This window comes from Microplitis mediator, chromosome 2 (assembly GCF_029852145.1).
Source record: "Microplitis mediator isolate UGA2020A chromosome 2, iyMicMedi2.1, whole genome shotgun sequence".
NCBI lineage: Eukaryota > Metazoa > Arthropoda > Insecta > Hymenoptera > Braconidae > Microplitis > Microplitis mediator.
Genome location: NC_079970.1, coordinates 14429216 through 14454380, shown reverse-complemented (window position 1 = coordinate 14454380; position 25165 = coordinate 14429216). Strand labels below are relative to the sequence as shown.

The window sequence follows — 25165 nt, the reverse complement described above, 5'->3', positions numbered from 1 at the left end:
GCTCACAAAAAAAAGTGGTCTGTACTTTTGACCGGACCCACCTATCTTTATGTATTTTGACGCGCTGAATCCAAATCTGAAGTCAGTTTTGCCCGTACACCCTTAAAATTTTGAGTAAATTGCGAAAAACCATAAAAATTGCCAATAATTAGCAGTTTGGGTAAGAAAAAAATTTATGGAACTATCGACCAAGTATGGTTTTTATGTATTTTGGTCCGCTAAATCCAAATCTGAAGGTTTTTTAACCATAAGCCATTCAAAATCTAAGTAAATTGCAAAAAACCCCTGAAAATTGCGAAAAATAGCAAAAAATTGAAGTAGCAGCTTGTACCTGTAGCTAGGGCACCTCCACGTGGTGACTCGATGGGCCTCAAATTTGGACTTTATTTTTAAACGATAACTTCGTTCATGAAATGAATGACATTGAGAAAGTAGCATGGTCAAGTTTTAAAGATGTGTCACAAAATTTTTTGGGAAATAAAAAGAGTGAAAATTACGAAAATTTAGTTGAAGAGTTGTTGCAAAATTACGATACTATGGGTTGCTTAATGAATCTTAAATTGCATTTCTTACTTTCTCAACTTCAACACTTTCCTGAAAATCTTGACAACTACAGTGAAGAGTGAGGCGAAAGGTTCCACCAAAACATGAGTGAAATGGAGCGTTAATATCAAGGAAAGTGGAATGTCTATATGATGGCAGATCATTGCTGGACACTGAAGAAAGATGTACCCGATGAAAACAGGAAGCGAAAAAGAAACCTTTTGCGTAGGTCATTCGAAGACAAAAGGGTTCGACACAAGCGATGAACAGCTTGAAATCAGAAAGGTTGTTTCATATCTTCGTATGGTTTTAAAAAAGATTTTTTGATAGAAATAAATTTAATTAAATTCAATCAATTTTTTTCATTACTATATGTGCAATTTTTCGCATTAACTTAATTTTTTTGAAGGCTAACGGGCTAAATAAACTTCAAATTTATATTTATTTACAAATTGTTAAAATTTTAAATAAATAAAGAATTACAAGACTGGGAAGCCATGAAAATCTGAGAAATGAATTTAAATTTATACTCCGCGAATTAAATAACGTAATAAATATATTCTGTTTTGATTTAAAAAATGATTTTCATCACAACATCAATTTTTTGAAATTTTCAAAGATTTTTTGCTATTTACTTATTTTTAGAAATATATAAGCCAAATAGGCTCAAGATTTAGATTCAACGGATCAACTACACCAAAATCATGATTGATCTATTAATCTAGCTCTATAGAATTTATTTTATCACAATAACTGCAAATTTTTGCTATTTTCCGCAATTTTCGGGGTTTTTTTGCAATTTATATTATATTTCAAAGTTATAGACTCAAATTTCTATGTTGATATAATAAATATCAAGCGAGGGAGGTTGGACATTCAAACCCGCGCGTGTAATTGCTTACCCAAGCCGAAGGCGAGGTTGGCAAACATACGGATTGGGATGTCCTACTTTTTCCGTGGTGAGTATGTGATTTTTTACCTGTTCTGTATCGAAAAGTTAACAATTTTTGCCTCTATTTATAACGAAAGTTTAAATTTCTGTGCAGTTTAGTGAGAAAAAAGTCGTAGTTTTCTCTCATGAGGATTAATAATAATAAGAAATTAATGCATGCACAAATCTTGCTACAGATACAAAAATTTTAACTTTTCAGTGAAAATCTAGTAAAAAATAGTATAGATAATATTACGGAAGGTAGGGCATCCCAATCCGCGTGATTGTCTCCACTTTCAGCTTGGATAGGGAATTGCACGTGCAGGTTAGAATATTATACTTTCCTCGATTGACCTGCAATATACTATTGATTTGATTTTTTATTCAAAAAAATCTAAAAAACGGTAGACCCTGCGGGACAGGCCCGAAACTTTCTCTGGTTTTTGAGCTCCTTGAGCTCAAAAACATTCATGTCGATACATGTCCAAGCTGATTGAGGTCAACATAGCTTTGAATACATTATTATTGTTGAGTCCTTCGAACTCGAAAAAAGTGACGCATTGTGTTAATCTCCGAGTACTCGGGAAACTGAAAATGATCAATAATGATCGTTTTTTAAAGTTTTGCTCACGATTATGCTTGATAAATTCAATGTATTTAGACAGAAATTAATAGAAATGACTTAAATAAAGAGTTACGTAAACTTTGGATTGAACCAGCGGGTTAATATATGAAACATCCGAAAAAAATGTCAGAAACAGGGATTTTTAAAAAATTTGGTGGTGATATAATAGAAACTAACAAACCGATTGCAATAATTTATCTAGCGATCATCAACCAAATAAAGGTTAAAATTGCTATTTTAAATAAAATTGTGAATTGATAAATTATTTACACTAACGCAAAAAATTAAAGGAACAGACAAATTCTATAAATTCTTTAGTGATTTTTGGACGGCTGAAACTTTGTGAAAAATAATCGTATCAAGATTTTAAAAAGAGGATTTTATAGCTTGAAATATCTAGTTTCGGTGCATTTTTATCAAAATTTTTTGAGAGCTTCGGCTATTGTGCAAACATGAGCAATACCGCGAGACACAATATTTCAAAAATTTATTTTTTTCCGAAGAGCCCATGGAGCGTGGAAAAATTTTTTCAACTAAACAAATGCATATAGGTCGTTTAGCAAATATATTCAGCTTCCATTTGGCTTTTTTTAAATATTTTCGTAGGATGATTTGTCGCAGGAAAATCAGCCTTCAAACAAAAAATTATCATTTTGGCTTTGATCATCGATATTTCAGGTACCAATGATCGCACAGTGAATTCGAGGGCGGCGTTAAAAAATTGAATAAATCTCCTACAAGACCTTCTCATCATTCCTTAAAAAAAAAATTTTTTTTTTATTTTTAACATCCATTAGAAGTACCCGATGAAAAAAGTTTTTGTCTAATTATATATAATTATACATGAAATTATGCATAATTATACATGGGATTATATATAAGCCTATACATAATTAGATCTGATCATACCTGGCTGTTATAACCCCCTATATAACCATGTATAAGTCTATATATGATCAGATCTGATCAGACATGACTGATCCAAACCCATATATAATTAGATATATAGGCCTATATATGATTGGATCTAATCAGACTTTATTGATATGAAACCTATAAATATTTAATTATGTATATAGTTTCAATAAATATATTTATATATATATTAAATGATATGACAATTTTTTAAAATCAAAGTTATTAAATTTTTATTCTGTCAACTATAAATCATACTTAAATCCCCAATACCTAAAAAATGTTCAAAGGTTTCGGCAGCAATTTAAAATTATAAAGTATCAATTTGATTATTTGAGTTAAGTAATGCCATAAACTTTTATTAATTATAAGTGTAGAACAGACTAGAGGATCAAACTACAATCCATCGATAACTAAAGTTAAGCAGCATCGGTGTGGGACATGAATTGGACGGGTGACTTCGTAGTAAAATAGTAATTGGAAATTACTACTTTTTTGGAAATTTTTTTTTTTTGTCATTTCTTCGCATTTACTGAGTAACCAACGCAAAAATTTAAGAAAAATAAAAAAAAATCATTTTTTCATTTTGATTATGATTACACAATTATAGGAACAAAACTTGTTCCTTTAATTGTTTAGCAAAACTTTGATCGATCCTTCCCAAAAAACGGTTCGATAGATCAATTTTAAAATGTACAGGGTTATGGGGGCTATATTAAGGTAAAAAAGTCCCTGGCAACATTATTCTTTTCATCGTTATTTACAGAGTAGCGGTTGATTTACTAAAAATCAAAAAAAAATGTAATTCCCTCAAATTCACCGTGCGATCATTGGTACCTGAAATATCGATGATCAAAGCCAAAAAGAAAATTTTTTGTTTGAAAGCTGATTTCTCTGCGACAAATCGTTCTACGAAAATATTTAAAAAAAGCCAAATTGAAGACGAATAAATTTGCTAAATGACCTATGCATTGGTTTAGTTAAAAGAATTTTTCCACGGTCGGTGGGCTCTTCGGAAAAAAAAAAAAATTTAGAAATTTATTGTCTCGCGGTGTTTCTCATGTTTGCGCAATAACCGGAGCTCTTAAAAAATTTTGATAAGTATGTACCGAAACTGGAGATTTCAAGCTATAAAATGCTTTTTTTAAATTCTCGATATGATTATTTTTTACAAACCCGGGAAAAAATGATCAGACCTGACCATGCCTGTTCATGTATGATCAGACCTGACCATGCCTGTTCATGTATGATCAGGCCTGAAATTAGACCTGATCAGGCCTGATCATACCTGTCCATGCCTGTTCATGTCTGAAGCGTTGAATACACTCAGGCCTGATCATGCCTGTTCATGTATGATTAGGCCTGAAATTAGACATGATCAGGCCTGATCATACCTGTCCATGCCTGTTCATGTCTGTTCATGTCTGAAGCGTTGAATACACTCAGGCCTGATCATGCCTGTTCATACCTGTCCATGCCTGTTCATGCCTGGTCATGTCTGAAGCGTTAAATACGCTCATGCCTGATCATACCTGTCCATGCCTGGTCATGTCTGTTCATGCCTGTTCATGTCTGAAGCGTTAAATACGCTCAGGCCTGATCATATCTGTCCATGCCTGTTCATGCCTGGTCATATATGTTCATGTCTGTTCATGTCTGCTCATAGATCTAAAATTTTGTTGACCAAGAATCTATCACGTATAAGATTTTTATTACTTGAAGTTCATACGAAACTTACTTTTCAACTAAATCTCTTAGGTCAGTCGGTAGCGAGTTACACTTTCGAGCGCAAGGTCTACGGTTCAAATCCTGCACATGCCTGAATTTTTTATTTTTTTTATTTTTATAGCAATAATTATATACATGTATAATTGAATATAGTTATACATAATTATATATAATTATATAGGGCCATTTTTTATATATAATTTTTTTACCCGGATGGGCATGAACAGACATGAACATACCTGATCAGACCTGAACATGCCTGATCAGGCCTGGTCAGACATGGCCATTTTTCATGTCTGATCAGGCCTGAAGACTCATGCCTGTTCATGTCTGATCAGGTCTGATCATTTTTTCCCGGGAAGTTACAGCCTTCCAAAAATCACTAAAAAATTTACAAAATTTGTTAGTTCCTTTGATTTTTTTGCGTTAGTGTATCAATTATCTTTCCTCGTCCTTCTCTTACAAATCAAATTTTACAATGACCTTAATGAATTAAGATCCGGTTCTGGTAGACCGTTTTACTTCCAGTGGTGCTCTTTCCAAGGACGAACAGAATAGCAGTACTCCTGTTATAAATGCATTCACAATAATAACTATTGAATTCGTAGGAAATAGGACCAGGAAATAAATGAATTACTTTAAATAAATTGAACGTTTCGTCATTTATTTATGACTTCCTCAGCAACTAAAAACAAAATAAAACCACAAACTATTTTTTCAGCACATAACAATTGTTCTAATAAAATTGATTAGGTTAGATTATATACCTTATTATTGTAATTCAATTGTCTATTGTATAGAAACTATGGAGAAAGACCTTATATCTTAAAATTATTGCCATAATCAGACTCATTATTGTTGTAAAATTTTGATTTTAAATTAATTATTGTTAAATAAACTCAAATTTTTAACTATTACGGTTTTCTCTATGTCACAACGGTTTCAAATATAATTTATATTATTATTATTATTATTATTATAGACAAGGTTCTGTCACACCATCTATACTGACATGTTTCAACTTAATTAAGTTTAAATTTAAATTGAAAGTAGCTAAATAATTATTTTGAATTAAAATTTAGTACAGTTTAAAACTACATTAATTAATTGTTAGTAACTGATTATAAATCATACGGAGATGTTACAATTGTTGATAAAGAACAAAATTGGGTAAAAAGAAACATTAGTGAAATGTATTTTATAAAAATTAATGACACGGTAAATTTCAGATCAGATGTAAATAACCTCAGTATGATTTATAATCAGTTACTAACAATTAATTAATGTAGTTTTAAACTGTACTAAATTTTAATTCAAAATAATTATTTAGCTACTTTCAATTTAAATTTAAACTTAATTAAGTTGAAACATGTCAGTATAGATGGCGTGACAGAACCTTGTCTATAATAATAATAATAATAATATAAATTATATTTGAAACCGTTGTGACATAGAGAAAACCGTAATAGTTAAAAATTTGAGTTTATTTAACAATAATTAATTTAAAATCAAAATTTTACAACAATAATGAGTCTGATTATGGCAGTAATTTTAAGATATAAGGTCTTTCTCCATAGTTTCTATACAATAGACAATTGAATTACAATAATAAGGTATATAATCTAACCTAATCAATTTTATTAGAACAATTGTTATGTGCTGAAAAAATAGTTTGTGGTTTTATTTTGTTTTTAGTTGCTGAGGAAGTCATAAATAAATGACGAAACGTTCAATTTATTTAAAGTAATTCATTTATTTCCTGGTCCTATTTCCTACGAATTCAATAGTTATTATTAAGTATGGACACGAATGTCAGAATATCATTCACAATAATGTTTTCGAGCTCAAAGAGCGGGAAGTTTGGAGCTGGCCCGCAGAGCCAACCGATGCCGAGGTTTTTTTTTTTTTTTTTGTTAAAATTTCTTTACATGATCACATCAAAATATAGATGATCATATTCAATCATACACGATCATATATTGCCAATTTCCATCTATGTCCGCATACAATTAATTTTTCCTCAGGAATTAAACACGCAGAGAATTTTCGAGTAACAATTACCTTTAAAGTTTGGTACGGTAAAGACATCTAGCCAGTAACTTAATTTTCACTATGTTGTTAGTAGAAATTGCACTTCATTGACATGCTATCGAAAAATATACTTTACAATATGCATGGGAAAAATTTAGGTATCTACCACATGTCCTCACAGTATTAAACTTTTTAGGTAATTTTTACTAATAATTTCTCTGCGTGAGTAAATATTAAATAATAACAATTATTTCTCTATTATTTAATCAAATAGAATAATTATAATAACAGTATAAGTCCTTATCTCTAACGTCGGCCATTTATAAGCTTCATTGTCGGCCAAAATTCAGCCATTTTAGGCCTCACCGTTCAGACATTTACAGGCCTAGCGAGTTCGGCCTTGGGCCTTTTATCGGCTGAATTTTAGCTAAAAAAAAAAATCGGTCTATCAGTTAACCCCGCGAGCCAGCCCCAAAACTTCCCGCTGTATTCGAGCTCCTTGAGCTTGAAAATACTTTTGATTGCCATTGTTTTCAAAAAAACCATTTTTAAGCATTTCTTTCTCCCACGATATCTCGCCAACGAATTAACCAATTTTGATGGTTGGGGCGACAATCGACGCGTTTTATTAAGTTCTAGAGGTGATTTTGAAATCGAATGATTCAATTTTTTTGTAGATATCCGAAAAAAAAACGTTTTCCACTATTTTCTTAATCAATGATATCTCGTAAACGAATTGACCGATTAAGACGGTTGAGGTGGAATCGACGTGTTTTATCAAGTTCTAAAGCTGATCAAATTTTGAAATTGATTTATTCAGTCGTTTTTGAGAAATTTCAAAAAAACCAAAAAAAAAAAAATTTTTTCGAATTCTTTCGTCAACGGTTTCTCTTGAACGAATGAACCGATTTTGATGGTTGAGGTGGCATTCGACGCGGCTTATAAAGTTTTAGAGCTTTATAGATTTTGGAATCAATCCATCGAGCAAATTAAAAGTTATCCAAATAAAACATTTTTGAAAAAATTTTATTTTTGAAATATCTCCGAACGCACCCTACCGATTAAGCTCAAATTTTTACAGCTTTAAAATATTAACAAACCGCGTCGAATGACGCCTTAAAAATCAAAATCGATTCATCCGTTCAAGAGTTATGAATATTTACATACATACACTCGGACATCATGGTGAAATTAGTCAGGATAGCTTCCTAGAACCTCAAAACGTCAAAATCTGATAGAAATTCGGTTTTTGCCAATCGGACCGAAACCAATAACTTTCCAAATTTTTGAAAATTTTCAATTTTCTTAGCGGGAAGTTAAAAATATCATTATTTTGTTATTTTGAAATTTTTTACCCGGGTGGTAAGAGCTTCACAATTTTTATCTAGAACTCCAAGCTAACTCATTTCGTATCGATTAATGTACGATCTAAAGACTGAAAATTTTTTCGATTCATTTGAGTAATCCTATGGTTCGTTTTCTTTGTTTACTGGGCTAATTACTTATTGACGGCATTAACATAAATGATGCACCAACTGTATGTGTATATTTTTTTTTTTAAAGATAAACAGTTGAAGTGCCGAAGAAGTATGTGAAGTGGCCTCACGCTCTAAAGAAAACTCGTTACGTGAGAGCTACCCTTAAATCGAGAGCCAGACGAAAGGAAGAGAAAATGAGAGGATGTATAGTCTTGGTATAGCGAGTATCTACACATCGGTGTTAGAGCTGAGCAATGTTAAAGGGAAGTATGACTTAAAGGTGAAGCTGAGCGAAACTAATGAGGAGCTTTAAATTTCTACTTAAGGTTAAGGTTCCAAGCTAGCTTGAGATACTTCGGCTGATACGTCAAGAGACATGTAAATTACTACTCAAATGTGAAATTCTAGTCCACGTCATTTTTGTAAGAGTAGGTTCGTAGTACTTAATCAAAACAATAATAAGTTTGTAAAAAAAATATTTGAATTATAAAAAAAAAACTATTTACATTCTCATGAAAGTATGGAAATACACATAAATTATAAGTGTTTATTATGTTAAGTAATTTTTTGAATTGAAAATTTTGAAGTGTCTATTTTGTCCTGGAAACTTTTCTTCCTTTACGTATAGTAAATGATTATTTTAAAATAAAAAAAAAGTTTTTGTGTTTTTATAGTAGGTGACTTATTTTTCCACGATGCCGTTCCAAAGGTTGTTATCAAAACATCACAAAATGAAAAAAATAATGGGCGAACGTTAGCGCGCAAAAGCCTAATTTTATAAATTGTTAAAAAACTGTCGGATATCCGCTGTTTTCATAAGCGTGAGTATAGTTAAAGTAAGAAAATTGTCAAATTACGGATTAACAAAATTTTGAAAAGTCTATCATTTAATAGATTTTGAATTAAATTTTATTTTATACTCTCATTGAATTAGAGCTAATTAATGAGCCTTAACGTTAAAAATTAATTACTAATTGATAATAATTAATAAATAAAAAATTGATCGACTTTCGATCTAAAAATCAAGGACATTATCATCAGGTTTTTTTATATATTTTACAAGAAGAAAAGAGTTTAAAATTGATATGTATGTAATCTACAGACAGTTCTTAATCCATTTTAATTTTTATAAAAGTATAATACTCAATCCTTTTTTTTCTTAAATTCAGTTTATTTTTTCAAAAATTAGTTGGGGTCGTACCAATCAAAGTTATGGGGTCACAACGGTCAATTCATTCACTTTTTATTCGACTGACAATTCGTGTGTTTGTTCAATAAGCATATTAACCAATATTTTATTTAATAAGCAATTAATTAATTAAGGTAAGCTTTTTTAAAATTTGAGCTAACAATTTTTTTGTTCATCGAGAGACTTTTCTTTTACAACATCATAACATTTTTGTTGAAAAAAGTTGAATGTTGTTAGTTATTAATTTTACATTTTTTTCTTTACTTCTTAAGTTTTAGTTGACCAAATGAAATTTTAATTTGATGAAATTTCAGCAATGCGACTTTAGATTCTTAATTTTTGATTTGAAATTAACAGTGACCGGGATGACCTGCCAAATGACCGGGGCGACCCGACGCGTCGGATCGCCCCAGCCAAACTTACAACTTTTTTAATTCATCAAATATTTCTATTTACTTTTATACTTTCATTTTAAAGTATGTGTCTTTGGTTCTCTAGATTCCATAGAATAAGATAATGTCCGATTTATGATCTAATGAGGATAATTCGAAAAATTTTGAAGGTTTATTTCTCAGGTGACAGGAGCGACCCCACGCTCCCCTAAAGACTCTTAATTGATTTTTTTATTTTAAAAATTAAGCCTTTCCCGGTTTGGAGTCTCGAGGAGTCTCGGTGTGAGCTGTGTGGGGATATAACCAATCACAGTTCTTAGTAAGGCTGTTGAGTATCGGTTCAATCGTATTAGTGTATGCATGCTCCCCCTTCTACTATTTTTTCTGCCCCCCCCCCCCCCCCCCCGATAAAAAATGATTAGATCCAAGCGTATATGATTGGATTTAAACAGTCAGATATGCTTGGATCCTAATTTTGGCGCGATCCAAGCGGATCCAAACAGATCTGACAATATCCAAATAGATCTCACTATATCTGAGTATATCCAAACAGATCTTAAAATATCAAAAGAGATTCAAACAGATCTCAAAATGTCCAAAGCGATCCAAATAGATCTCACTATATCCACGAATATATAAGTGTATCCAAGCAGATCGGTGTAAATGTCCATCCTTAAAGAAATCTACATAGATTTAAGCACATACATCTAAAGAAGTTTCACTACATTCAAATGAATGCATCTATAAATATATTATAGTTTAGACCATTCTAAAAACAATATCTACTCACATTTTGGATCGTATTGCTATTACCTCTTAATGCTTTTGATGAACCTATGTATAACATATATCAAAAGTCAATTGATATTTAAGTAAAAAAAATAGACGAAAACTTTAGAAACAATGCGTAATTTAATACTGTTAAATTCAATTATTTACGTTTATATTTAATTACATATAATCAAAAAAATTATGAATATTTTCGTAAACTTCTGTCTATTACACAGGACTAAATATATATTTATTCACCTTAATCTATATGGTTAAATGTAAACAGATATAATACTACCAATGTGTAACAATTTATTTTTGGAAATATTTATATCTGCTTCGATAAAAATTTTTAATTTTCGTATATTACTCAGATATTCATGTATAATTAAACAAAAAACTCTGTATTTAATGTCTTATTCGCAGTAGAACCCCGACAGTTTGACGATTCAGGAGCCTTACCTGTATTCAAATATTATCGGATCTGTCCAAATATGACTACATATAGACACACATTGTTGGATATAGTCATAAATTTTCAGATATACGTATATCAGCTTGGATATGAATTATTTTTGCATCTATATATATACAGTTGGGTCTGAGCAGATATAACTATATGTACTTATATATGCTTGGATATATATCTTTATATCTGCTTATATATAGTTGGATCTGAGCAGATATAATTATATATGCTTATATCTAGCAAGATCAAATATTTGGATGTATTTGGATATAAACAGATATAACGAGATCCAGACATATCTGGTTGGATCCAAACGTTTTTTTTTTGGCCTTCTCGACTAAATAGGCTAGCGCTCTCTCACTTGAAAACGAAAACCTACAATCCGAATTAAGAGTAGGGATTCAAGGTCAACCAGGAAAGGGTTAAAATGAGAAAAATCTACAAATGCCTGATACATTCACACTTACCTACTTTTACACTTTTTAATAATACTAGAAGGCTTTTGCGCGCTGATGCACGCCCATTATTTTTTACATCTTATGAGGTTTTGATAACTACCTTCCACGCTCTCCATATGAAAAAGTCGTTATTACAAATATTCATCATGGATGCCTGTTGAGAAGGGAAATACTAACTTTAGAGAATGATCCTGTATGGAAAGATTAACTTTAGGGAGCTCCGACTGTATTGTGAATACATTTTTAAGCTTTTGAACAGTCAATTCATTGGAAAAATATGAAGAATTTACATCCATACATACAGACAATCGGACATCATTCTGAAAATGGTCGGAATAGCTTCATAGGAACTCAAAACATCGACCTTTAATGAAATCTCGATTTTCGAAAATCGGGGTGAAAACTATAACTTCCCGAATTTTTGAAAATTCACAATTTTCGGGGAGTTTCAGGGAAATTTGCGGGAAGTTAAAAAGAATTTTTCAAAAGTTAATTCTTTGAACTTATCATTGTTGAAATAATTGATGGCGCTAAACCAATATAATAGCTAAAACCATAAATTCATAATAGTGGTTACTATACTTATATTGTGATGATAATTTTGTCGAACTATTTTTTTATAATCCGGATAACCATTTTTTCCTCTTAGTGTGAAACTTGTATTCGATTACCTTTAAACAAATAAAATGATTTAGATTGCAATTCATAAACTTCTAAACGTGATACGAGATCAGTAGATTCGAAATGTAATTGAATAAAAGAAAAATAACTATTTTTAGTAATTTCCATCAACAATATCTCTGGAACAAATTAACTCAATTTAAATCTCAACTCAATTAACAAATTACGTTAATCGTTCGATTTTAATAGAATATTTATTCACAGACACTTGAACCACCTGGCTGATGAAGGCTAGGTATAATCGTATATATGCCTATAGATGATCAGATATAAGTATATATAAGTCTATATATTGAGACAATGTGAATTGTCATCTTCTTCCTCAGCCTTGCGGTTCCCATTTTTCCCCGTCTCGTTGCCGTCTGAAACTACCCAAGTCATAGTGCAGTGGTCACATGACTAATTATCACGTCGACGCATGTCCGTAAGGGTGAAGTGGGAACGGTCCCGAGGCTAGCCCTACGCCCAAAATTATCGGTCAATCACTTCGATCCTGGATCAATTAGCGATAAGACGTATAATTTAGTTTTACTGTCATATACTAGCAATTTATCTGCGACTTTGTTAATACGGATAACTACTTTGTAAATCGGGAAATTAACTTGCGTTATAGTTGTATTACCGGCAATTCTCTTGCGATATACTTTACTGTCCAAGTTTACTGATTATTATAAACAAAGTTTGTTCAATTAAATATTACTGTACGTTACCGGCGATATACTCGCAATATAAAATTATACTGTGCCACGCATCTGTCTACATTACATCCAGCGCTTGCACTTTCTTGTAAGTAATTTTTATTGTTATAATTGGCAATAAACAATCATTGCGATCCCTCGCGGTTTTCGTGATACGGTTTGAACACTGTATTAAAAGAGCATAAACGTAGTCGATAACAAGTAGTTTTACCGTATTTATACGATATGTTTGTGAAATTCAATTACGGTATTCCTACAGAGCTTATACTGCGTTTATACGGAGCTTATAAGGCATTACTACCGTATTATTACGTTATTTTTACCGTAAAAATACGGCATTTGTGCTGTAATAATAATACACTGTTTAAATGAGGTATAGCAACCGTATAAATACGGTATAACCGACGTTTAAGTAATGCATAAAAACCATATAAATGGAGTATAATTATCGTATAAATACAGTATAGCGAGAGCATAAATACGGTATAACTACAGTATAAATACGGTATAGTCCCTATATAAATTTGGTATCAACACAATATATTTGCGGTATTAATACGGTAATAAAATTTCACAAACATACCACATTTATACCGTGGGTATACCGCAATAATGCTTATACCTAAAAAATACTAGGAAAATACCGTAGAAATACCGTTATGGCAATTCCGCGAGGGATTATTAATCATTCACTGTATCTATTATCTGTCCATCCTATTTACTTCCTATTTTACTGGTAAGATTATCGAATAGTCTGATAAAATAAATATTAATTAAGTTACAAATAGTAATTCGACTATTTATAAGAATAATCTATGATTATAATAAGCCATGAGGTGAGTTGATAAGCTTTTTTATACGTTGCCGAGTTTGGACAAGTGCGGGTTCTTACTTTGCAAAAACCCTAGCCCATTGCTCTGTCCTATAACTAAAAATTTCGTAGAGGCCAGCCTAAGCCAGGGTTCAACCCGCGAATCCTAGTGGCGGCTGGTGAAAATTGCGAGTACAGAAAGCGATTTGTCTCAATATAATTAGATCTAACTTATGAAGGTCAGGTATAATCATATATAAGCCTATATATGATCAGGTCTAATTACATATATGTCTATGTATGATTAGATCTAATCAGACTTTAATGATATGAAACCTATAAATATTTCATTTTGTATTTAGGTCTAATATATACATATTTATACATACATAATGTGACAATTTTAATATTAATGTTACTAAATTTTTATTTTGTCAACTATCCATCAAACTTAAATCCCCATTACTTAAAAAATATTCAAAGGTTTCGGCAGCAATTTAAAAGTATAAATCGATATCGATTTATATATGGATTTTAATAAGTTTATAGATTAAAAAAATTTGATTATATCTATCTAATGAATTCTATTGTAATTTATGTAAAAAACCAAATTCATCATTACACAGTAAAAAATATTGTGTAAAATCAACACAGTTGGTGTGTTAAAAACGGTTGACACAAAATTTGTGTTGAAATTTCGACACAAACTTTGTGTAACCCCTTTTTAACACAAAGATTATGTTGAAATATCGCCACAAGAGGGCGCAAAGAATTCCACAGTAACACACAAAATGTGTTAATAAAGAGTGTATAACACATTTTTTATGTTACAAAAAGAGACACAAACTTTGTGTTAGTTTAACACAAACCGTTTTCGACATAAATACACAATATTTTTTACTGTGTAGGTGCATTATTTACTTAGGATGTATCAATTTGATTATTTGAGTTAAATAATGCCATGAATTTTTTTAATTAAAAGTGTATAGCAGACTAGAGGATCAGACTACCATCCAGCGATTACTAGAGTTAAGCAGCATCGACGTGGGTCATTAATCGGACGGGTGACCCCTTAGTATAATACTAGTTAACCGGTAGTAATTTTTTTTTTTTTTTTTTTTTTTTTTTCAATTTAAATTTAACCGACATTTATATTAATGAAGACAATAAATCCTAATTAAATTCCTTAATTAATAATTTACAGATATTTTCAATGAGATCTTAAAAATGACTATATTCGTTTATGCATGATTATATCTAATTATATATGATTATACATGATCAAATCTGGCCAATTTTCAGATCTAATTATATATGGACTCATATATAATTGTATAAAATCATTTTTTATCGGGTTGCTGTGCATCTATACACTAAATAAATTGCGACATTTTCTTTAAGTAGAAAAATATAAACTCATTAATAACTTCTGACTTACATCACCTTTTTTTACATTGTCTATCTACAGAAATGAAAACGTTTTCCTTCATGTAGATATGCTAGAAAGATTTCCGAAAATAATTTTAAAAAAAACTTGAAAAATTACATTTTTCATCCTTGCTCTACAAGCTTAAAGTCTCAGGTATTCAAGTATTTTCTTGATGGAAACATATAGTTAGACATTAATGATATATCTCTTACAATAATTCTAAATTACTATGATCAAACATAATTTTTCGTTTTAAAAATATTAAATTATATTTTATTTTCTATTATTAATTCTTTTATTTGAGTATTGTTTTTATAAAATTATTTTCTTTACCTTAAAAATCGTTTAGACTATCGAGACAAAACCTTTCAACTGAAATTGAACAACATGAAGGTAAAAAATTTTCTTCATTTTCTACAGGTCTTTCGTTCTATATCCTTGTCCTCACGTCGACCTTTATCGTGCTTGGAAGCAAAGCTTGTAAATCAATTACAAGTCTCACGCGAGTTCCTGAGAAAATAGCACGTACCGTTTCTACACCAAGCTTGATGCCTTAATACAATCAACAAACTCCCTAGACTCAGGCACTCGACGATTTTTTTCATTTTTTCACTTTGCCATCAATATAAAAATATTAATCATTTCTCATCGTTGATAAAATTCAAAAAATATATATTAACGATAATTTTTAAACACTAAATTGCTATCAAATTTATTATTTCTTCAATATATGATAAACATAAACCGATAAGCATTAGATAGGCGATAAAATCCGTTTATTAAGGATTATCGTATATGTGCTGGTGTAAGCTTACTAGTTTATATAAGTAATAACTTTGGCTAAAGGTTGAATGAAAGAATATGTATCTGTGTGCATAAGGATACCACCTTATAGAGAAACAAGAAGCTGTCTCGTTAAAATTTGAATATGATTGATTGAGTGTAAGTCTGGACTCGACGTGAATGGTGAAATATTTGCCGTGTGAAAACGATTTTAAGCTATAGCTTATAAGCTGCTCCAGTAGACTGTTGGGATCTGAAGAACCTGTTCAACTATAATAAAACAGTCCATGCTGGTGACATTGATGAGCTTGAAAACGCGGTGTTCTAACACTACAGGAGGCAGTCGAGATTCGGAAGAGAGTATATGAAAGTTGTTGAGTAAAGCTACAAGATGACGATAGTAGAAACTGTAATTCTCTCACTAACTTTTTTTTTCTTTTTTTTAATACTTTTTAACCACTAAGAATTGTATTTGTAGTGCTCCAATTTTTTATTTCCTTTATATTTAGCATGAATGAAGTAACTGAGTGTCAAGAAAGAAATGGTATCTTAGAAAAACGTAGACTAGTTGAATAGAATAATGTGAAATATCTAAGTTGGCTTTAAACACTATTTTCATATTCATTTGCAAAGATGAATTGAATCATCAGCAAGAAAAATGTTCCGTCTCAGAAATATTCATCATTGACTGATATAATTGAATGCGAAAAGGAACGAGAAGTTAGAAGTTCAATTTTTCTGTCCTTTTCGGATAAAATAAGAAAATCAAGCAAAAGAGATATTGACGTTATTCACAGCCTGGATGTGGCTTTACTTCATCTTTTTTGCTGGCTCAATGGAAACGTGATTATAGAAGACTCCTTAATCCAACACACGCGAATGTATACTTACCTCGAACTAACCAGGATCATCCTTTCTTTATGAGCTTCATATAGGACATTTATAATATACCAACAGTCCTTCATCATCACATCTCTTATCTATATAATAGAATTTGCAAAAAATTTCATACATGGGATTATCTGTGACTTTCATTTACAATGTGAAGGAGAGAAAAGTGTAAGCTCCTTTGCCGATCCAACAACTTTGACATTCTCAAAAGATGCCGACGTTTCAAGGTCCAAGGAATCGTTCACGATCATTTTAGATCAACTTGCGTATATTTGCAAAGCATCTTACTTAATGATACGCCGTATAGTCAATCCAGCTATACACGGAAAAAAAATTCTAGTTAAATTTACAATGCTAACATCGTAATTTGTCCTATTAATTATTGTATTGGTGGACTAGACTTTTCACATCGTAATTTTTACGATGTAGGGTTGGAAATTTCATTTAAGAAATAATACTTCAGACAAATAATACGAAGTCTTAAGCTCTTTAATATAAATTACGATGTAACATCGTAAAATTTGAAGAGAAATTTTAAATAAAAGATTAAAATAATAATCGTTCGGCAGTTGGATTCGAACCCGAGTCCTTTCGAGTGCGAAGTGTCCGACGCCTTGGACCACTCGGCCACTGAAGGGCCTATACTATATGTTGTTTTTAAGATCCATATAAACGACTCGCGGAGGACCCAGTTACTATTTAAAAAGTACGATGTAACATCGTACTTTTTATAGCTTCTATCGTATTATAACAGAGGCAGCACTGTAATATTTATTTTGTTAAAAAGTAAATAGAAATATTAAATGTACGAATATAGTTTTTAAAGTGTAATTTTTATTTATTTTTTTTTACGATGTTAAATCGTAATTTTCGCAGTAATTTTTAATCCTAAAAGTTTTTGTTAAAATTACGATGTTAAATAGTAAAAAATATAACCCACATAATAAATTTTGAAATAAAACATTTAAAAATTGACATTAATAAAAGTCTAGTCCGAGATTACGATGTTAACATCGTAAATTTTGGTAGAATTTTCTTTCCGTGTACAGAGTTTCCTTACAGTGGATCGTCAAAATGACGGTCGTATCCTCATTTTAGGCGTTGTATGAATCTCTGACATGAATATTGCGCAAACTCCGTATTTAGGCAACCGGTAATCGAGAACGATGCATTTTATAATCAATTTAGCCACACGGATCCTCACGCTGGCAAAATAGTTACTTGTATAAATGAAACTATGTATGTTTACAAAGGCTATTTGTCGCATGTTTAAATTAAATAAATTAATACTTATCCTAAAACAAATACACATCATTATTTTAATGATACTATAGACGAATAAATGAACATGTGAGTATTCTTAAATAAGGTAACCTAATCGTTATTCTGAAAATACGTCAGTTGAAGGTACACTGGATAGCCATTCTGACAATATTTTTCTCTTCATGCGGTTGTTTAGTTTAAATAACATCGTACGGTAAATACTATTTTTAGTATAAGATTTCACTTGATAATGTATTGTGAACGAACCAACCATTTTAAATATCTTACGTTGTGATGAAGAAAATATTTTAAATGTAATCGAATGACAATTTTTTCGTCAGCTTGTAATAGAAAATAAATTTGCACGCCCGTAGCATTTGAATGTAAGATTTATTTGGCATTGATGCCCGCATCATTTGCAAGAAGAATAAATCGTCTGGAAAATTCATCTCGTTAAGAGTTTCTATTGAAACATAAAACTCAAAGTGTGAACACTGAAAAAATAAGTCATGCTGTATACAAAGTAACTTTAAATATAACAAATGACAATCAAGAATTCAAAAGAAAAAAATAAAAGAAAAATTTGTGTTCAATTAATTATAGTGTCGAATATTGATTTATTTCTTTTAGTGAACGTGAAGGGAATGCAAAAGTATGGTAGTAAGAGTTGACTTGTAGAAGAAGGTGATCCTGTTGCAGAAGACGACGAAGAAAGCACAACGCTATGGTCGGGAGCGTTGAAAAGGCGGTACTGTGAAATAAGAAGAAGCGGTTCGAGTGATGTATATTCTCTCCAAGTTCTAGCAACCCTTAACCTCTGTTTCGTACCTCCCCTTCACTATTTCTTTCCTCTCTCTAACAGTCACGTCCTCGTTTGCTCACTTGCCGTTTTTGTTCGCACAAGAGTTAATCCTAGTACTAGCAAGTTTTCCTGAAAACTGTCTGAAACTCCAGCAGTTTCGTCTAAGACTCTACACCAATACCCTACCTTCATTGCTAACAGGACAAGTAAGAACGGAAGAGAAGGGGAGAAATATATGTGGATCGAATAAGTGAGAGAACAAAAGACTAAGAGAGAGGCCAAAGAATCGAGAAAGAAACACTGGGTAGAGAGAATCTTGCCACTTGGGAATAAGTAGAGAAAGAGATGAAAAGAAAATAAACTACATCACATAATGCAGGTCCGTGGTAAACAAACTTGATCTAAGAATCATTTAAAATTTTAGTCTAGCTTAATTAAACCCATATTTCAATTTCCATGAGTTCAGATAATAACCTAAGCTACTACACCATTTGGCATCTCAATTGGAAACCGTTATTGAATTAAGTAACCTATATATCTATGTGTGTGTGTAAGATACTCACATTGAACATCGAGTAGAATACTAGCATTCATGGGTACATTGAGTGTGACGTGTCGAGCAGTACAGATGATGGTGGCATTGTGATGTCCACGTTGAACTTTGAGATGTGCTCCACTGTGACCAGCATGGGTGGACGGTACTACTGTCAGGTTGTCTGGCGGTTGCTCAGGACCTTCCGATGTGGTTTGTGACAGTGTCATTCCCCAAGACAGTACCGAAGGAGGATTGCCTCCCTCAGCAGCACATTCCAAAGTGAGTTCCGAGCCTTCTTTGACTGGTACGAACTGATTTCCCGGGTCCAAGCGGCGGCCATCTATCAGCAGATAAGTCCCTCGAGGCGCCTCTGAAACACGAGCGGTCGTAAAGCGTTGAGAATTTGTGGCATTTCTCCGCCATAAAACTGTCCCACAGGCATCTTCACTAGTAACGAACAAAGTGTATCATTCAGAGAGTCAATTGGATCTTTTAATGTTATCAATAAATTATGGACCCTGATATAGCAGTATACTATAGGTTAAGATTAACAATAAATTCAACTATGTTTGCACATACATAACCGTTTGTCTTTACGTATATTAATTAATATATGTATGTTTCTTTATGAAAAAAAGTCAATAATATAAAACGGTATAGTTATTTGTTTAGAAAATATATGTATATATATCACAAAAAATAAATGTCTGAAACAAGTCCAAAAATATAAAACAAAAACATGTAGAAGCTTGCTACAAAATGTAATGTCGCTGAAGAGAAAAAGTTATGAGCTAAGGATGAGTCTGCACGAGCATACAGCAGGTGTTAATACTTGTGCTACAAATAAGGCTTTGGCTACCTCTTGGAAATACATTTGGCACACGTGCTGCATCGTATCATGAGACTGGAGTGCCTTCCTTCGTTCACTAAATGCTTCCCTGTCATTTTAAAACTGTGTATACTTTAAAAAATTTAACCAATATTTTACTAAAACTTAAAGATAAATTTTTATTTCTTTCACAAGGAAAATATGTTTAATAAAAAATCATTTCCAATCCTTAAGAGACGCACTTAAAAAAATTACACAAGATTCTCACATGGATAATTCACACCGGGCAATACTTTCAAAGCTTATATCTCGTAATCGAATTGATTGAATTAAATTAATTCTTTTTTCAATCGATAAATAACTTTTTTTTCAAAATATGCGTTCCAAAATGACTTACATTTAAAAATAATGCCCAGGTGGTTTTTACCCAGTATATTTTTTAAAGGTTTATTAATTTGTCAACCTTTTTATATAATCTTTAAAAATGTTATTGTCAAGTTATTATCTATCTAATGTTTGTACTTTTTATTACTACTACGTTTATATTATTATATTTTTGTCTCATGGAAAAGAGGGTTCTTATTGTAAGTAAAAATTGATATGTTGTGAGAAAAAAAAAGAAAAGAGTACTAGGTAAAATTTACACATGCAAAAGTCTCACGACGAGTAAAGTAACACACTAGACGCGCAAATATGTACACTAAGAGAAAAAAATAGTTTTCTAAACTATAAAAAACATAGTTGAATGAGACCTCCACTATTAACTGCAGTTTCTTTAACTAATATAATATTAGTTTACAGTAACAGAAAAGTATAGTCAAGGTGACTATTTAGTAGTAAATTTAACAGTTTCTTATTCAGCATGTTCAGAAGAAAATTGTTATGACAACTATACTTCTATAATTAGAAAACCTAATTTGATATAGTTATCATCACAATATAAATATAGTAACCACTATTAAGAATTTATAGTTTCAGTTACTATATTAGTTTAGCTCCTTCAATTATTTCAACAATGATAAATTCAAAAAATTGATTTTTTTTTTTAATTCTCAATTCAAGTGAAGTACAAGGGTAATTATGTTTGTACTGCACATATTAATATCGTATCTACATACTCTCGCTCTTCTCTCTGAGAATTGGATTTTTGCCACTACCCTGTGGAGGATTCGAACCTAACACCTAACACAATAGCCGTGCGAGAGAACAACGATAATACCGCTACGCTACGGAACAAGTTGAAAAATTACAGTTCGACTGTGCTTCTAATGCTTTATTCCGTTATTGAATTTTTATATCCTATTAGCTTTAAAATATTTTACAAATATTACCGAACGGGAATATTTTTAAAGAATGACAATATTCGTGAAAAAATTTTTTAAAAATATTTTTCAGAAATATTTCTAAATAAAATATTCAAAATAATAAAAAAAAAAAATTATAGAATGTTAGTAACATATTTTTTTTTAATTATTTTAAATTTATTTTTTAGCAATACCTTCGAGGAAATATTTGTAAATTCTTTTTGCCACCTTTTTGACATTGGCATATTATAAAATTATGTAAAAAACATTGACAATATATCCTGGAAATATTCTTAAAATAGTTTGGTGTTGATAAAATACACAATTTATTTTGTACACGATAATTTTTTTTATAACTTTTACAAGTGACAATAGTCTAATATAAATAAATAATTTGGGTACTCTCTAAACAAGAATAAGTGAAATAAATGAATATTCACTAATTCTGAGTGCCAACCGAACCATTTTTTGAAATTAGTGGTTCGGTTTGCCCTTGGAATTAGTGAATATTCACTTATTTTCACTAATCCATGTTTAGAGAGTACGACATATGCAACACGAAGAATAAAATCTAATAATATTTATTATTTTTCAAATAAAATTACTATTGCACCGAGGCAAACTTGAAACGGTAAAAAAAAACAGAAATTATCTTAAATAAGTGAAAATTATGATCGCTTAATCCTGTATATTGCAATATAATAATTTCATCTTAGTGTTCTTAACTACACGTTTGTCTTCAAACTTTTGACAATCGTTAATACATTAGGCGAATTATTTAATAATGGTTTCTTTAATCACCATTTTAATGTTAATTAAAGTAACTTATCACAGTTAAATCGATATACCTATTATTAGTTGGAGAAACTATTTATGCGCAGTGAAAAACGGTGACTACATTATCAGAGTATAGTTGCGTTGACTATTAAAAGTAATGACAGGAATTATTGGATGATAAACAAACTAAAATAATCACTGGTACATTCTTTCTTTGTAGGGGTGAACTAACGAAGTATTGCTATTATCATTGCCAAAGTATAAGTTCTGAGAAATAATGTTAAACAGTCACCATAAAAAACGAAAAATGTTAGCAACACTTAGTTGATATTACTACTTTCAAATCGGTTCGGGCAGTATGATATAGAACAAGAAACTATACATATTATTAGTTAAGATTACTATTTTTTCATACTCATCCCTTTCTAGTTACTGCAACTACACTGAAAAAAAGAAATATTTGTCTAAAATAAATCAATTTAGTTGTGGCTTTTTTAAAAATATTTTTTAACGACAAATAAATATATTTGGTACAACAAAATATGACAGTTGATTCAAATAATTTTATAATTTGATGGAAATATATAATTTATTTGTGGTAAGTAATCGATACACTGTAAAAAATAAGGTACTGACATCAAACTCCCTAAGAGTTTGACAAATTTCATCTTCAGTGAAACCAAATTCGTTTGAACCAACGAAAACTAGTTTGTCTCAAGAAAATCGTTTTTATTGAATGAAAATCTTTACTCGATTATGAGAAATTGCTTAAGCGTTTATGTTAAAAGTTTTCAAGTTGGACCGTAATTAAAGTAACATTTGATTGAATAGTAAAATATATTTTAATTAAATTTTGGATGTACTTGATTTAAAAATAAAAACTTGTTAACGCAAACTCTTCAATTTTTAGAAATTTAACTGAAACTCTTGAAACGTTTAATTTGACAACTTCACTTGTTTCAATGAAACAAAAGTAGTTTCCTATAATACCGAACGTGTCGTGTCAACCGACAAGTTTCTTGGGGAGAGAATCCGACGAGGTTGTTGGAGTAATTTGACGCACTCACATGAAAACTGAAAAATATTCGACAAGAATATAAATGTATTCGTTACAAAATATTGAATTATATTTGAATGAAAGTCTTTATATTATCGATTAAATAGAAAAATTTATTTATAAAAAGAGTCACATATTTATCTCGTTTAGATCAATGTATAAGCAATTGACTGTATATATACATTCAATATGAAAACAAAGTACTAGAAGCACAACTAAACTAAAAATTTTCTACAGGTTCCGTAGCGTAGCGGTAAAGCGTCTGACTCTCATGCGTAGGGTACTGGGTTCGAATCCTCCGGATACCAATAGTACGATTATTTAATTTTTCACTAAAAACTGAGTGTGTCAGAATTATTTGTAAAGTGTTAATATATATAATGTAATAATAATAATAATAATAATATAATGTAAATGTCCCAATACTTGATAAAAAAAAAAAATAATAAATAAATAAATAATAATAATAAAAGTAAAATCAAAAATAAAAAAATGCAAAAAAAAATTTTTTTTTAATTAATTATTGATGAAATAATTAAAGGCAATATTCACTTGGTTCAGATTACTGTTTTTTTTGGATCAATGCAATACAGAAATTTGAAACAATTCGATTTTTTATTGAATCAATTGCAAGGAGAGTTTCTACGGACCTAAAAAAATATTACTTTTAACACTAAAATTCATTTGCTTTAATAAAATTATGACTTAACTGAAAATTCTTCATACCTTCAATGACCTTACAAATTACTTTGAGTGAAATTTTTGATTATTTTATGTAAAACGAAAACCATTATTGTATCAACAGCATTCATGACTTGAACTAATTCCTATTTTTTTTTAAATGAAAAAAGCTATTGAGTTATATCAAATACTATAGAGTTAGTTCAAACGAATCGGGACCTTGCCTCAAGAAACTCTTAGTTGGAGCAAAATATACTGTCAAACGTAGAGGGCGGTAGACTCAATCGCTTGACGCGCTTGGCTGTATCCAAACGCACGGAGTACTTGAGCCAAACGAATCTGGTTTGACGTCAGGAATCTTTTTTTACAGTGTATATTTGTGGTAATAGTATATTACACACCTAGGGAAGTAAAGTAACAATTACATGTGATCTGAGGCTTTCTTATTTACTTCCCGTGGAGTGTATACTACTTTTCTCCTCGACGGAGGCGGAAAGCGGCAACTTCGTTTTGCACAGCGGAACGAAAGTTGACGCTTTCCGCCCGGAGGTGAGAAAAGATATTAAATTTGTGACAAATAACCTAAAATTTGGCAATGCTATACATATATTTGAAGCCCTTATTTATTTGTGGCAATTGGATCATTTCTTCACCACAATTAAATCACTTATTTCACGCAATTAAACTACTCAAATATATTATATCTTTCTCACAATTAAATATTTATTTGGCCATATCCAAATATACGATATCTTTGACTCAAATAAATCTTTTTTTTAGTGTATGTAATTTTCTCTCAGTATATATGTGGCAATATGTGCAACCACGCTATCTTTTCTTGGTATTTCTGTAACTCTGGTGGGCAAATGTTAAATATTCAAAAGTTAGGTTCAACATGAAGCTTCTCTACTTACGAAAAAGTGTGCACTGGATAGTAAAACAAAACGTCTTTACTTAATATTTTTTTTCTTGTATTTTAATTTAATATTCTTTTTTCTTTTTTGGTTTCATAACACAGAAATATAAACAACACCAACTAAACGTTAAAAATAAAGTTTATGTAAAGTAAAGAAAAGAAAATAAAAAGCAATAAT

The 25165-nt window shown here is 30.8% G+C and overlaps 1 protein-coding gene across 5 annotated transcripts in view; it reads right to left on the bottom strand.

Annotated features, from left to right (window-relative positions):
* Positions 1-25165, bottom strand: part of LOC130662889 (hemicentin-2) — a 491796-nt gene that overhangs the window by 128380 nt on the left and 338251 nt on the right. For all 5 annotated transcript variants that reach the window (XM_057461843.1, XM_057461842.1, XM_057461841.1 and 2 more), the window contains one exon: positions 19452-19793. In XM_057461843.1, the coding sequence (XP_057317826.1) occupies positions 19452-19793 (342 nt within the window). The remainder of the gene's footprint in view (positions 1-19451; positions 19794-25165) is intronic.